Source organism: Panulirus ornatus, chromosome 14 (assembly GCF_036320965.1).
Source record: "Panulirus ornatus isolate Po-2019 chromosome 14, ASM3632096v1, whole genome shotgun sequence".
NCBI lineage: Eukaryota > Metazoa > Arthropoda > Malacostraca > Decapoda > Palinuridae > Panulirus > Panulirus ornatus.
Genome location: NC_092237.1, coordinates 41,328,319 through 41,344,133, shown reverse-complemented (window position 1 = coordinate 41,344,133; position 15,815 = coordinate 41,328,319). Strand labels below are relative to the sequence as shown.

Sequence of the window (15,815 nt, the reverse complement as noted above, 5' to 3'; positions counted from 1 at the left end):
AAATACATAACTAGTGGGTGAGTCAGGAGAGGTATCAGTGTGACCATACCTGATCGTTCTCCAAGTGTCAAAACACAGGATGTGGAGCCAGAAGAAGGCAGCAAGGAAGCCGAACTGCGTCAGGAGCCCTAAGGTAGAAATACCTATTTTTTTACAGGAGTGTCATATGTTGTGACATGAAAAATAAACACATACAATGTACATATCCTTTTTAAACTTTTAAGTGTAATTTTACTTTTCATTCATTTATTGAAAATATTTTGACTATTATAATTATAATTCTCATTATTATCAGCATTATCATTATCAGTAATATTATCATTATATCATTATCATTATCAATACTATTATCATTATTATTATTATTATTATTGTTATTATCATTACTATTATTATTATTATTATTATTATCATTATTGTTATTATTATTAGTATTATCATTATTATCATTATTATTATTATTATTATTATTATTATTATTATTATTGCTATTATTATTATTGATATTAGTATTAGTATCATTATCATTATTATCAATATTATTATCATTATGATGATGATGATGATGATGATGCTGATGATGATTTTTATATATTTCATTGTGAATAATCGCTGTTTCCCGCATCAGTGAGGTAGCCTCAGGAACAGACGTAGAATGGCGAATCCATTAATATATATATATATATATATATATATATATATATATATATATATATATATATATATATATATATATATATATATGGTTGCGTATAGTTGCGAGGCGTGGGCTATGGATAGAGTTGTGCGCAGGAGGATGGATGTGCTGGAAATGAGATGTTTGAGGACAATGTGTAGTGTGAGGTGGTTTGATCGAGTAAGTAACGTAAGGGTGAGAGAGATGTGTGGAAATAAAAAGGGCGTGGTTGAGAGAGCAGAAGAGGGTATTTTGAAATGGTTTGGGCACATGAAGAGAATGAGTGAGGAAAGATTGACCAAGAGAATATATGTGTCGGAGGTGGAGGGAACGAGGAGAAGAGGGAGACTAAATTCGAGGTGGAAAGATGGAGTGAAAAAGATTTTGTGTGATCGGTGCCTGAACATGCAGGAGGGTGAAAGGAGGGCAAGGAATAGAGTGAATTGGAGCGATGTGGTATACCGGGGTTGACGTGCTGTCAGTGGATTGAATCAAGGCATGTGAAGCGTCTGGGGTAAACCATGGAAAGCTGTGTAGGTATGTATATTTGCGTGTCTGGACGTATGTATATACATGTGTATGGGGGTGGGTTGGGCCATTTCTTTCGTCTGTTTCCTTGTGCTACCTCACAAACGCGGGAGACAGCGACAAAGCACAAAATATATATATATATATATATATATATATATATATATATATATATATATATATATATATATATATATATATATATATATTTTTTTTTTTTTTTTTTTTTTATACTTTGTCGCTGTCTCCCGCGTTTGCGAGGTAGCGCAAGGAAACAGACGAAAGAAATGGCCCAACCCCCCCCCATACACATGTACATACACACGTCCACACACGCAAATATACATACCTACACAGCTTTCCATGGTTTACCCCAGACGCTTCACATGCCTTGATTCACTCCACTGACAGCACGTCAACCCCTGTATACCACATCGCTCCAATTCACTCTATTCCTTGCCCTCCTTTCACCCTCCTGCATGTTCAGGCCCCGATCACACAAAATCTTTTTCACTCCATCTTTCCACCTCCAATTTGGTCTCCCTCTTCTCCTCGTTCCCTCCACCTCCGACACATATATCCTCTTGGTCAATCTTTCCTCACTCATTCTCTCCATGTGCCCAAACCATTTCAAAACACCCTCTTCTGCTCTCTCAACCACGCTCTTTTTATTTCCACACATCTCTCTTACCCTTACGTTACTCACTCGATCAAACCACCTCACACCACACATTGTCCTCAAACATCTCATTTCCAGCACATCCATCCTCCTGCGCACAACTCTATCCATAGCCCACGCCTCGCAACCATACAACATTGTTGGAACCACTATTCCTTCAAACATACCCATTTTTGCTTTCCGAGATAATGTTCTCGACTTCCACACATTTTTCAAGGCTCCCAAAATTTTCGCCCCCTCCCCCACCCTATGATCCACTTCCGCTTCCATGGTTCCATCCGCTGACAGATCCACTCCCAGATATCTAAAACACTTCACTTCCTCCAGTTTTTCTCCATTCAAACTCACCTCCCAATTGACTTGACCCTCAACCCTACTGTACCTAATAACCTTGCTCTTATTCACATTTACTCTTAACTTTCTTCTTCCACACACTTTCCCAAACTCAGTCACCAGCTTCTGCAGTTTCTCACATGAATCAGCCACCAGCGCTGTATCATCAGCGAACAACAACTGACTCACTTCCCAAGCTCTCTCATCCCCAACAGACTTCATACTTGCCCCTCTTTCCAGGACTCTTGCATTTACCTCCCTAACAACCCCATCCATAAACAAATTAAACAACCATGGAGACATCACACACCCCTGCCGCAAACCTACATTCACTGAGAACCAATCACTTTCCTCTCTTCCTACACGTACACATGCCTTACATCCTCGATAAAAACTTTTCACTGCTTCTAACAACTTGCCTCCCACACCATATATTCTTAATACCTTCCACAGAGCATCTCTATCAACTCTATCATATGCCTTCTCCAGATCCATAAATGCTACATACAAATCCATTTGCTTTTCTAAGTATTTCTCACATACATTCTTCAAAGCATATATATATATATATATATATATATATATATATATATATATACAGAGATATAAGTTTGTTGAGTATTCCTGGTAAATTATATGGGAGGGTATTGATTGAGATGGTGAAGGCATGTACAGAGCATCAGATTGGGGAAGAGCAGTGTGGTTTCAGAAGTGGTAGAGGATGTGTGGATCAGGTGTTTGCTTTGAAGAATGTATGTGAGAAATACTTAGAAAAGCAAATGGATTTGTACGTAGCATTTATGGATCTGGAGAAGGCATATGATAGAGTGGATATATATATATATATATATATATATATATATATATATATATATATATATATATATATATATATATATATATATATATATATATATATATATATATATATATATATATATATATATATATATATATATATATATATATATATATATAGTGCCATTGTACAAAGGCAAAGGGGATAAGAGTGAGTGCTCAAATTACAGAGGTATAAGTTTGTTGAGCATTCCTGGCAAATTATATGGGAGGGTATTGATTGAGAGGGTGAAGGCATGTACAGAGCATCAGATTGGGGAAGAGCAGTGTGGTTTCAGAAGTGGTAGAAGATGTGTGGATCAGGTGTTTGCTTTGAAGAATGTATGTGAGAAATACTTAGAAAAGCAAATGGATTTGTATGTAGCATTTATGGATCTGGAGAAGGCATATGATAGAGTTGACAGAGATGCTCTGTGGAAGGTATTAAGAATATATGGGGTGGGAGGCAAGTTGTTAGAAGCAGTGAAAAGTTTTTATCGAGGATGTAAGGCATGTGTACGTGTAGGAAGAGAGGAAAGTGATTGGTTCTCAGTGAATATAGGTTTGCGGCAGGGGTGTGTGATGTCTCCATGGTTGTTTAATTTGTTTATGGATGGGGTTGTTAGGGAGGTGAATGCAGAGGTTTTGGAAGAGGGGCAAGTATGCAGTCTGTTGGGGATGAGAGAGCTTGGGAAGTGAGTCAGTTGTTGTTCTGATGATAAAACGTGGGGGTGATTCGGGTAAACTGCAAAAACTGGTGACTTTTTGGTAAAGTGTGTGAAAGAAAAAAAGTAGAGAAAAAGTGAATAAGAAAGGGTTATTAGGTAAGGGGGTTGGGGGAAAAAAAGTCACTTGGAGAGAGTTTGAAGGGAGAAAACAAAGGAAGTGAAATTTTTAGAATCTTGGAGGGGTTTGGCAGGGGAGGAACAAGGGAAGGGGGAAAGGGTCACACGGGGGGGAGGGGTGAAAGTTCGGGGAGCGTTGAAGAATGTGTGGAACATTTTCCAAAAAAAGAAAAAATGGTGTTTTTAAAGGAAGGTGGTTCCAACAAGTTTTTTTGGCTCGAGGCGGGGGGCTATAGTTAGCCTGGCGGGGGAGGGGGAGTTTTGGAAATAGATTTTTGGGACAAATTCTTTTGGAGGGGGTTTGATCTTAAGTAATAAAGGGGGTAAGAAAATTTGGGGGAATGAAAAGAGTGGGGTTTAGAGAGCAAAAAGGGGGTGTTTTAAAAGGGTTTGGTCACATGAAGAGAATGATGAAAAAAACAAGGGCCCAACCCCCCACGTCACATGTTAACAACACCCCCAACCGCATAATACAACTATCATTTAAACGAACTAATATTCACAACATAACTTTTAATAACCTACAAAATTTCTACTTGCGCCTTATTCATTCCCTCGCCCCCCCCCACGCATGATAAAAAACCCCCCCCCCGTAATGAAGACGCTGGGGAAAAAAGACAACAAAGCCACATTCGTTCACACTCATCTCTAGGGTCATGTATAATCCCGAAACCACAGCTCCCTTTCCACATCCAGCCCCAAAAAAAATTTTCCGGTTTTCCCTGAAGCTTCACTGCCCTGGTTCAACCCATTGACAATTTCGACCCCGGGTATACCACATGGGTCTAATTCCTCTATTCCTTGTACGCCTTCACCCTACGCACGTTCGGGCACCGACGCCAGTTTTCTTTTTCACTCCGCCCTCCACCCCCAAATTTGGGTTTTCCCACATCTCGTCCCCCCACCCCGACACTACCCTTTTGTCAACTTTCCCCTCCTCCCCATGTGCCCAAAAAATTTTCCAACACACCCTTTTCTGCTTTCTCACCACACTCATTTTAACAACACATCCTCTTACCCTTTCGTTATTACTCGTTTAAAACACCTTAAAAACCCCCACTTTTTGTCCCAAAACTTTTCCCACATCCACCCTCCTTCGCACGCCCTACTATACCCAAACGCCCGAACCATAAAACAGTTTTGGGAACCGCTTTTCCTTCAAACAAACCCGTTTTACTAAAAGTTTTCCAGAAATGTTCCGCTTAAAACCCCTTTTCAACCCCCTCAACTTTCGCTCCCCTCCCCCGTACTCACTTCCGCTTCCATGGTTCCATCAGCTGCCAAATCCCTTTTTCCCAAAATTAAAAAACTTTACTTTCTCCAGCTTTTCTCCATTTAAAATTATCTCCCACTGACTTGTTTCCCAACCCTACTGTACCTAATAACCTTTCTCTTATTCCATTTACTCTCACTTCTTCTTTCACAAAAACTTTACCAAAAATCATCACCGCTTCTGCTTTTTTCACATCATCCCACCAGCGCTGTATCATCGCGAACAAAAGCTGACTCACTTTTCCAAACCCTCACTCCACAACAACTGCATCATGCTCCCTCTTTCCAAACTTTGCATTTTACCTCCCCTGACTACCCCATCCATAAACAAAATAAACACCATGGGGACGTCACACACCCCGGGCGCAACCGTATACTGAGAACCCCAAACACTTTCTTCTCTTTCTACCACACAAGCCTTACATCCGGGGAAAAAAATTTTCACTGCTTAGCAACTTGCCTTCCACACCGTAAACCTTTAAAACCTTTTACAGGGCTCTCATCAACCTACATATTTTTTCTCCAATCCATAAATGTACATACAAATCCATTTGTTTTTCTAAGTATTTCCCCCATACTTTTTTTAAAACAAACACCTGATCCACACATCCTCTACCACTTCTGAAACCACACCGCTGCTCTCCCCCATTTGATGCTCTGTACATATCTTCACCCTCTCAATCAATACCCCCCCCCCATCTAATTCCCAGGAATACTCAAAAACTTTTACCTCTGTAATTTAAAAACTCCCCTTTCACCCCTTTGCCTTTGCATAATGGCACTATGCATGCATTCCACCAATCCTCAGGCACTTTCACCATGACCAAAACAGACATTAATACCCTTTTACAACCATTTCAACCCCACATTCACCCCTTTTTTTTAATAAATTCCACTGCAATACCATCCAGTACATATAACTATGTACTGGACGCCGGGAATATATGATAGCGATTTATCTATGAGCTAAGTTGTTTTAAAACCCCTGGCTTACCATGCAGGAACCCGGGTACTCTTAGCCACTGGGCTACGGTGCGAGAAAAGCCTACTGCACAGTAGGTTTGGGTTCGAATCTCTCCGTATTTAGTCTTAAGTGTCATTATTCACATAGAATAGCTCAGTCAGCTAAACAGTAGATGAGAAAACTTTTATCCAATCAGAGAGGGTTAATAGAGAAAATACATAACTAGTGGTGAGTCAGGAGAGGTATCAGTGTGACCATACCTGATCGTTCCCCAAAGGGTGTCAAAACACGGGATGTGGAGCCAGAAGAAGGCAGCAAGGAAGCCGAACTGCGTCGGGAGCCCTAAGGTAGAAAAACCTATTTTTTTACAGGAGTGTCATATGTTGTGACATGAAAAATAAACACATACAATGTACATATCCTTTTTAAACTTTAAGGTAATTTTACTTTTCATTCTTTTATTGAAAATATTTTGACTATTATAAATTATAATTCTCATTATTACAGCATTATCATTATCAGTAATTTTACCCATTATATCATTATCATTATCAATACTTTTAAATAAATTATTATTATTATTATTATTGTTATTATCATTACTATTATTTTTATTATTATTATTTCATTATTGTTATTATTATTAGTATTATCATTATTATCATTATTATTATTATTATTATTATTATTATTTTTAATTATTGCTATTATTATTATTGATAATTAGTATTAGTATCATTTCATTATTATCAATATTATTATCATTATGATGATGATGATGATGATGATGCTGATGATGATTTTTATATTTTCATTGTGAATAATCGCTGTTTCCCGCATCAGTGAGGTAGCCTCGGGAACAGACGTAGAATGGCGAACCCATTAATATATATATATATATATATATATATATATATATAATATATATAATATATATATAATATATATATTTTATGGTTGCGTAAGTTGCGAGGGTGGGCTATGGATAGAGTTGTGCGCAGGAGGTGGATGTGCTGGAAATGAGATGTTTGAGGACAATGTGTAGTGTGAGGGGGTTTGATCGAGTAAGTAACGTAAGGGTAAAAGAGATTTTGTGGAAATAAAAAGGGCGTGGGTTGAGAGAGCAAAGAGGGTTTTGAAATGGTTTGGCACATGAAGAAATGATGAGGAAAGATTGACCAAGAGAATAGAAGTGTCGGAGGTGGAGGAACGAGGAAAAGAGGGAGACTAAATTCGGGGTGGAAAGATGGAGTAAAAAGATTTGTGTGATCGGTGCCTGAACATGCAGGAGGGGGAAAGGAGGGCAAGGGTAGAGTGAATTGGAGCGATGTGGTATACCCGGGGGTTTACGTGCTGTCAGTGGATTGAACAAGGCATGTGAAGCGTCTGGGGGAAACCATGGAAAGCTGTGTAGGTATGTAATTTGCGTGTCTGGAAAGTATGTATATACATGTGTATGGGGGTGGTTGGGCCATTTCTTTCGTCTTTTCCTTGTGCTACCTCACAAAAAGCGGAGACAGCGACAAAGCACAAAAATATATATAATATATATATATATATTAAAATAATATATTTTTATATATATATATAATATATAATATTATAATATATTTTTTTTTTTTTTTTTTTTTTATACTTTGTCGCTGTCTCCCCCGTTCGAGGTAGCGCAAAGGAAACAGACGAAAGAAATGGCCCCAACCCCCCCCCATACACATGTAAAATACACACGTCCACACACGCAAAAATACATACCTACACAGCTTTCCATGGGTTTTCCCCAGACGCTTCACATCCTTGATTCCTCCACTGACACACGTCAACCCCTGTATACCACATCGCTCCAAAATTTACTCTATTCCTTGCCCTCCTTTCACCCCCTGCATGTTCAGGCCCCCGATCACACAAAATTTTTTCACTCCATCTTCCACCTCCAATTGGTCTCCCTCTTCTCCTCGTTCCCTCCACCTCCGACACATAACCTCTTGGTCAATCTTTCCTCACTCATTCTCTCCATGTGCCCAAACCATTCAAAACACCCCCTTCTGCTCTCTCAACCACGCTCTTTTTATTTCCACACATCTCTCTTACCCTTACTTACTCACTCGATCAAACCACCCACACCACACATTGTCCTAAACATCTCATTTCCAGCACATCCATCCTCCTGCGCACAACTCTTCCTAGCCCACGCCTCGCAACCCTACAACATTGTTGGAACCACTATTCTTCAAACATACCCATTTTTTGCTTTCCGAGATAATGTTCTCGACTTCCCACATTTTTCAAGGCTCCCAAAATTTTCGCCCCTCCCCCACCCTATGATCCACTTCCGCTTCCATGGTTCCATCCGCTGAAAAGATCCACTCCCAGATATCTAAAACACTTCACTTCCTCCATTTTTCTCCATTCAAACTCCCCTCCAATTGACTTGACCCTCAACCCTACTGTACCTAAAAACCTTGCTTTTATTCACATTTACTCTTAACTTCTTCTTCCACACACTTTCCCAAACTCAGTCACCAGCTTCTGCAGTTTCTCACATGAATCAGCCACCAGCGCTGTATCATCGGAAACAACAACTGACTCACTTCCCCAAGCTCTCTCATCCCCAACAGACTTCATACTTGCCCCTCTTTCCAGGACTCTTGCATTTACCTCCCTAACAACCCCATCCATAAACAAATAAACAACCATGGAGACATACACACCCCTGCCGCAAACCTACATTCACTGAGAACCAATCACTTTCCCTCTCTTCCTACACGTACACATCCCTTACATCCTCGATAAAAACTTTTCACTGCTTCTAACAACTTGCCTCCCCAACCATTATATTCTTATACCTTCCACAGAGCATCTCTATCAACTCTATCATATGCCTTCTCCAGATCCATAAATGCTACATACAAATCCATTTGCTTTTCTAAGTATTCTCACATACATTCTTCAAAGCATAAATTAAAATATATTATATTATATATATATATATATAATACAGAGATATAAGTTTGTTGAGTATTCCTGGTAAATTATTTTGGGAGGGTATTGATTGAGATGGTGAAGGCATGTACAGAGCATCAGATTGGGAAGAGCAGTGTGGTTTCAGAAGGGGTAGAGATGTGTGGATCAGGTGTTTGCTTTGAAAAATGTATTGAAAATACTTAGAAAAGCAAATGGATTTGTACGTAGCATTTATGGATCTGAGAAGGCATATAAATAGAGTGGATATATATTTTATATATATAAAATATATTTTATATTATATATAATATATTTTATATAATAATATATATAATATATATTTTATATATATATATTATATAAAATATATATATATATAATATATATATATATATATATACTATATATATATAGTGCCATTGTAAAAAGGCAAAGGGGATAAGAGTGAGTGCTCAAATTACAGGGGTATAAGTTTGTTGAGAAATCCTGGCAAATATATGGGAGGGTATTGATTGAGAGGGTGAAGGCATGTACAGAGCATCAGATTGGGGAAGAGCATGTGGTTTCAAAAAGTGGTAGAAGATGGTGGATCAGTGTTTGCTTTGAAGAATGTATGTGAGAAATACTTAGAAAAGCAAATGGATTTGTATGTAGCATTTATGGATCTGGAGAAGGCATTGATTAATTTTGACAGAGATGCTCTGTGGAAGGTATTAAAAATTTATGGGGTGGAGCAAGTTGTTAGAAGCAGTGAAAAGTTTTTATCGAGGATGTAAGGCATGTGTACGTGTAGGAAAAGAGGAAAGGATTGGTTCTCAGTGAATATGGGTTTGGGCGGCAGGGGTGTGTGATGTCCCATGGTTGTTTAATTTGTTTATGAGGGGGTTGTTAGGGGGGTGAATGCAAGAGTTTTGGAAAGAGGGCAAGTATGCAGTCTGTTGGGGATGAGAGAGCTGGAAGTGAGCCCATTTTGTTGTTCGCTGATGATACAGCGCTGGTGGCTGATTCATTGAGGAAACTGCAGAACTGGTGACTGAGTTTGGTAAAGTGTGTGAAAGAAAAAAGTTAAGAGTAAATGTGAATAAGAGCAAGGTTATTGGGTACCGTAGGTTGAGGTCCGTTAAATTTGGGGAGGTGAGTTTGAATGGAGAAAAACTGGGGGAAGTAAAGTGTTTTAGATATCTGGGAGTGGATCTGGCAGCGGATGGAACCATGGAAGCGGAAGTGGATCATAGGGGGGGGGAGGGGGCGAAAATTCTGGAGCCTTGAAGAATGTGTGGAAGTCGAGAACATTATCTCGGGAAAACAAAAAGGGTATGTTTGAAGGAATAGTGGTTCCAAAATGTTGTATGGTTGCGAGGCTTGGACTATGGATAGAGTTGTGCGCAGGAGGATGGATGTGCTGGAAATGAGATGTTTGAGGACAATGTGTGGTGTGAGGTGGTTTGATCGAGTAAGTAACGTAAGGGTAAGAGAGATGTGTGGAAATAAAAAGAGCGTGGTTGAGAGAGCAGAAGAGGGTGTTTTGAAATGGTTTGGTCACATGGAGAGAATGAGTGAGGAAAGATTGACCAAGAGGATATATGTGTCGGAGGTGGAGGGAACGAGGAGAAGAGGGAGACCAAATTGGAGGTGGAAAGATGGAGTGAAAAAGATTTTGAGTGATCGGGGCCTGAACATGCAGGAGGGTGAAAGGAGGGCAAAGAATAGAGTGAATTGGATCGATGTGGTATACCGGGGTTGACGTGCTGTCAGTGGATTGAATCAAGGCATGTGTATGGGGGTGGGTTGGGCCATTCTTTCGTCTGTTTCCTTGTGCTGCCTCGCTGACGCGGGAGACGGCGGCAAAGTATGATAAATATAAATATAGATATATATCCCTGGGGATAGGGGAGAAAGAATACTTCCCACGTATTCCCTGCGTGTCGTAGAAGGCGACTAAAAGGGAAGGGAGCGGGGGGCTGGAAATCCTCCCCTCTCAATTTTTTTTTTTTTTTTTTTTTTCCAAAAGAAGGAACAGACAAGGGGGCCAGGTGAGGATATTCCCTCAAAGGCCCATTCCTCTGTTCTTAACGCTACCTCGCTAATGCGGGAAATGGCGAATAGTATGAAAGATGAAAGAAAAAGATATATATATATATATATATATTATCCCTAGGTATAGGCAAGAAAGAATACTTCCCACGCATTCCCCGTGTGTCGTAGAAGGCGACTAAAGGGGACCGAAGCGGGGGGTTAGGAACCCTCCCCTCCTTGTATTTCAACTTTCTAAAAGAGGAACAAAAGGAGTCATGCAGGGAGTGCTCATCCTCCTCGAAGGCTGAGATTGGGGTGTCTAAATGTGTGTGGTTGTAACCAAGATGAGGAAAAAGGAGAGATAGGTAGTATGTTTGAGGAAAGAAACCTGGATGTTTTGGCTCTGAGTGAAACGAAGCTCAAGGGTAAAGGGGAAGAGTGGTTTGGGAATGTCTTGGGAGTAAAGTCAGGGGTTAGTGAAAGGACAAGAGCAAGGGAAGGAGTAGCAGTACTCCTGAATCAGGAGTTGTGGGAGTATGTGATAGAATGTAAGAAAGTAAATTCTCGATTAATATGGGTAAAACTGAAAGTTGATGGAGAGAGATGGGTGATTACTGGTGCCTATGCACCTGGTATTGAGAAGTCAGTTCATGAGAGGCATGTGTTTTTGGAGCAGCTGAGTGAGTGTTTTAGCAGCTTTGATGCACGAGACGGGGTTATAGTGATGGGTGATTTGAATGCAAAGGTGAGTAATGCGGTAATTGAGGGAATAATTGGTGTACATGTGGTGTTCAGTGTTGTAAATGGAAATGGTGCAGAGCCTATAGATTTTTGCACTGAAAAAGGACTGGTGACTGGGAATAACTGGTTTAAAAAGAGAGATATACATAAGTATACGTATGTAAGTAGGAAAGATGGCCAAATAACGTTATTGGATGACGTGTTGATTGATAGGCGCGTGAAAGATAGACTTTTGGATGTTAATGTGCTGAGAAGGGTAACTGGAGGGATATCTGATCATTATCTTGTGGAGGAGAGAATGTTGGTGTGAAGAGAGTGGTGAGAGTAAGTGAGCTTGGAAAGGAGACTTGTGTGAGATTGAGTGCAGAATGGAAAAAGGTGAAAGCAAATGACGTAACGGGAGTGGGGGAGGAATAGGATGTATTTAGGGAAGCAGTGAATGGCTTGCACAAAAGATGCCTGTTAGAAAGGTTATTAGAAAGGTTATTGAGTGGTGGGATGAAGAATTAAGATAGTTAGTGAAAGAGAAGAGAGAGGCATTTGGACGAGTTTTGCAGGGAAATAGTGCATGGAGAGAATGAGTGAGGAAAGATTGACGATGAGGACGCATGTATCAGAGTTTGAGGGAAGAAGAAGCGGCAGATGAAATTGGAGGTGGGAGGATTGAGTGAAAAAGATTTTGAGCTATCGGGGCTTGAATATACAGTAGGATGAAAGGCGTGTAAGGAATAGAGTGAATTAGAACGATATGGTATACCGGGGTCGACGTGCTGTTATTGGATTGAACCAGGGCATGTGGAGCGTCTGGGGTAAAGCATGGAGAGGTCTGTGGATCCTGGATTTGGAAAGGGAGCTGTGTTTTCGGTACATTACACATGACAACTAGAGACTGAGTGTGAACGAATGTGGCCTTTGTTGTCTTTTCCAAGCGTTACCTCGCGCGCATACTTGGGAAAGGGGTTGTCATTTCATGCGTGGCGTGGTGGCGACGGGAATGAATGAAGGCAGTATGTCTGTGTAAGTATATATATGTATACGTTGAAATGTATAGGTATGTATATGTGCGTGTGTGGATGTGGATGTGGGTGGGATGGGCCATTCCTTTAGCGAAAAAGAATTATATATATATATATATATATATATATATATATATATATATATATATATATATATATATATATATATATATATATACATATATATATATATATATATATATATATATATATATATGTATATATATATATATATATATATATATATATATATATATATATATATATATATATATATATATATATATATATATATATATATATATATATATATATATATATATATATATATATATATATATATATATATATATATATATATATATATATATATATATATATATATATATATATATATATATATATATATATGTTTGAAGGAATAGTGGTTCCAACAATGTTGTATGGTTGCGAGGCGTGGGCTATGGATAGAGTTGTGCGCAGGAGGATGGATGTGCTGGAAATGAGATGTTTGAGGACAATGTGTGGTGTGAGGTGGTTTGATCGAGTGAGTAACGTAAGGGTAAGAGAGATGTGTGGAAATAAAAAGAGCGTGGTTGAGAGAGCAGAAGAGGGTGTTTTGAAGTGGTTTGGGCACATGGAGAGAATGAGTGAGGAAAGATTGACCAAGAGGATATATGTGTCGGAGGTGGAGGGAACGAGGAGAAGAGGGAGACCAAATTGGAGGTGGAAAGATGGAGTGAAAAAGATTTTGTGTGATCGGGGCCTGAACATGCAAGAGGGTGAAAGTAGGGCAAGGAATAGAGTGAATTGGAGCGATGTGGTATACCGGGGTTGACGTGCTGTCAGTGGATTGAATCAAGGCATGTGAAGCGTCTGGGGTAAACCATGGAAAGCTGTGTAGGTATGTATATTTGCGTGGGTGGACGTATGTATATACATGTGTATGAGGGGGGTTGGGCCATTTCTTTCGTCTGTTTCCTTGCGCTACCTCGCAAACGCGGGAGACAGCGACAAAGTATAATAGATAAAATAAATAAATAAATATAAATATATATATATATATATATATATATATATATATATATATATATATATATATATATATATATATATATATATATATATATATATATATATATATATATCCCCACGCATTCCTCACGTGTCGTAGAAGGCGACTAAAGGGGACGGGAGCGATGGGCTAGAAACCCTCCCCTCCTTGTATTTTAGCTTTCTAAACAGGGAAACAGAAGAAGGAGTCACGCGGGAAGTGCTCATCCTCCTCGAAGGCTCAGATTGGGGTGTCTAAATGTGTGTGGATGTAACCGAGATGGGAAAAAAGGAGAGATTGGTAGTATGTTTGAGGAAAGGAACCTGGATGTTTTGGCTCTGAGTGAAACGAAGCTGAAAAGTAAAGGGGAAGAGTGGTTTGGGAATGTCTTGGGAGTAAAGTCAGGGGTTAGTGAGAGGACAAGAGCAAGGGAAGGAGTAGCACTACTCCTGAAACAGGAGTGGTGGGAGTATGCGATAGAGTGTAAGAAAGTAGACTCTAGATTGATATGGATAAAGCTGAAAGTTGATGGAGAGATATGGGTGATTATGGTGCATATGCACCGGGGCATAAGAAAGATCATGAGACGCAAGTGTTTTGAGGTCAGCGGAGTGAGAGTGTTAGTAGTTTGATGCACGTTTCCGGGTTATAATGATAGGTGATTTGAATGCAAAGGTGAGTAATGTGGCACTTGAGGGAATGATTGGTGTACATGTTGTGTTCACTGTTGTAAATGGAAATGGTGAAGAGCATGTGGATCTATGCGCTGAAGAAGGACTGGCGATTGGGAATACCTGGTTTAAAAAGAGAGATATACATAAGTATACATATGTAAGTGGGAGAGACGGCCAGAGAGCGCTATTGGATTACGTGTTAATTGATAGGCGCGCGAAAGAGAGACTTTAGGATGTTAATGTGCTGAGAGGTGCAACTGGAGGGATGTCTGATCATTATCTTGTGGAGGCGAAGGTGAAGATCTGTAGAGGTTTTCAGAAAAGACGAGAGAATTTTGGGGTGAAGAGAGTGGTGAGAGTAAGTGAGCTTGGGAAGGAGACTTGTGCGAGGAAGTACCAGGAGAGACTGAGTACAGAATGGAAAAAGGTGAGAACAAAGGACGTAAGGGGAGTAGGGGAGGAATGGAATGTATTTAGGGAGGCAGTGATGGCTTGCGCAAAAGAAGCTTGTGGCATGAGAAGTGTGTTAGGTGGGCAGGTTAGAAAGGGTAGTGAGTGGTGGGATGAAGAAGTAAGATTATTAGTGAAAGATAAGAGAGAGGCATTTAGACGATTTTTCAGGGAAATAATGCAAATGACTGAGCGATGTATAAAAGAAAGAGACAGGAGGTCAAGAGAAAGAGGCGAAAGAGAGGGCAAATAAGAGTTGGTGTGAGACAGTATCATTAAATTTTAGGTAAATATAGTGCGTAAGACAAGGGAACAAACTGGAACAACAGTGAAGGGGGCTAATGGGGAGGTGATAAGAAGTAGTGGTGATATGAGAAGGAGATGAAGTGAGTATTTTGAAGGTTTGTTGAATGTGTTTCATGATAGAATGGTAGATATAGGGTGTTTTGGTCGAGGTAGTGTGCAAAGTGAGATGGTTAGGGAGAATGATTTGATAAACAGAGAAGAGGTAGTAAAAGCTTTTTCGGGAAAATGAAAACCGGCAAGGCAACGGGTTTGGATAGTATTTATGGAATTTTTTAAAAAAAAGGGGGGACGTTTGTTTTTACTGATTTTTAAGATTATTCAATTAGGGGACCTTGAGGGCCTGGGATTGGGGAATGCGTGCATATGCCATTGTACAAAAGGGAAAGGGGGTAAAGTGGTGCTCAAAAATTCAGAGGGATAAATTTTTTGAGTGTTCCGGTAAAAAAAATGGGGGGATTTGATT

At 39.6% G+C, this 15,815-nt stretch overlaps 1 protein-coding gene across 1 annotated transcript in view; it reads right to left on the bottom strand.

The window, feature by feature from the left end:
* LOC139753540 (probable G-protein coupled receptor Mth-like 10) overlaps window positions 1–6,270 on the bottom strand; it is a 32,223-nt gene extending 25,953 nt beyond the window's left edge. The window contains exons 1-2 of the mRNA XM_071670188.1: window positions 6,165–6,270; window positions 50–143 (exon numbers count right to left, since the gene is read on the bottom strand). Of these exons, the coding sequence (XP_071526289.1) occupies window positions 50–143; window positions 6,165–6,270 (200 nt within the window). The remainder of the gene's footprint in view (window positions 1–49; window positions 144–6,164) is intronic.
* Between the last annotated feature and the right edge of the window lie 9,545 nt (window positions 6,271–15,815).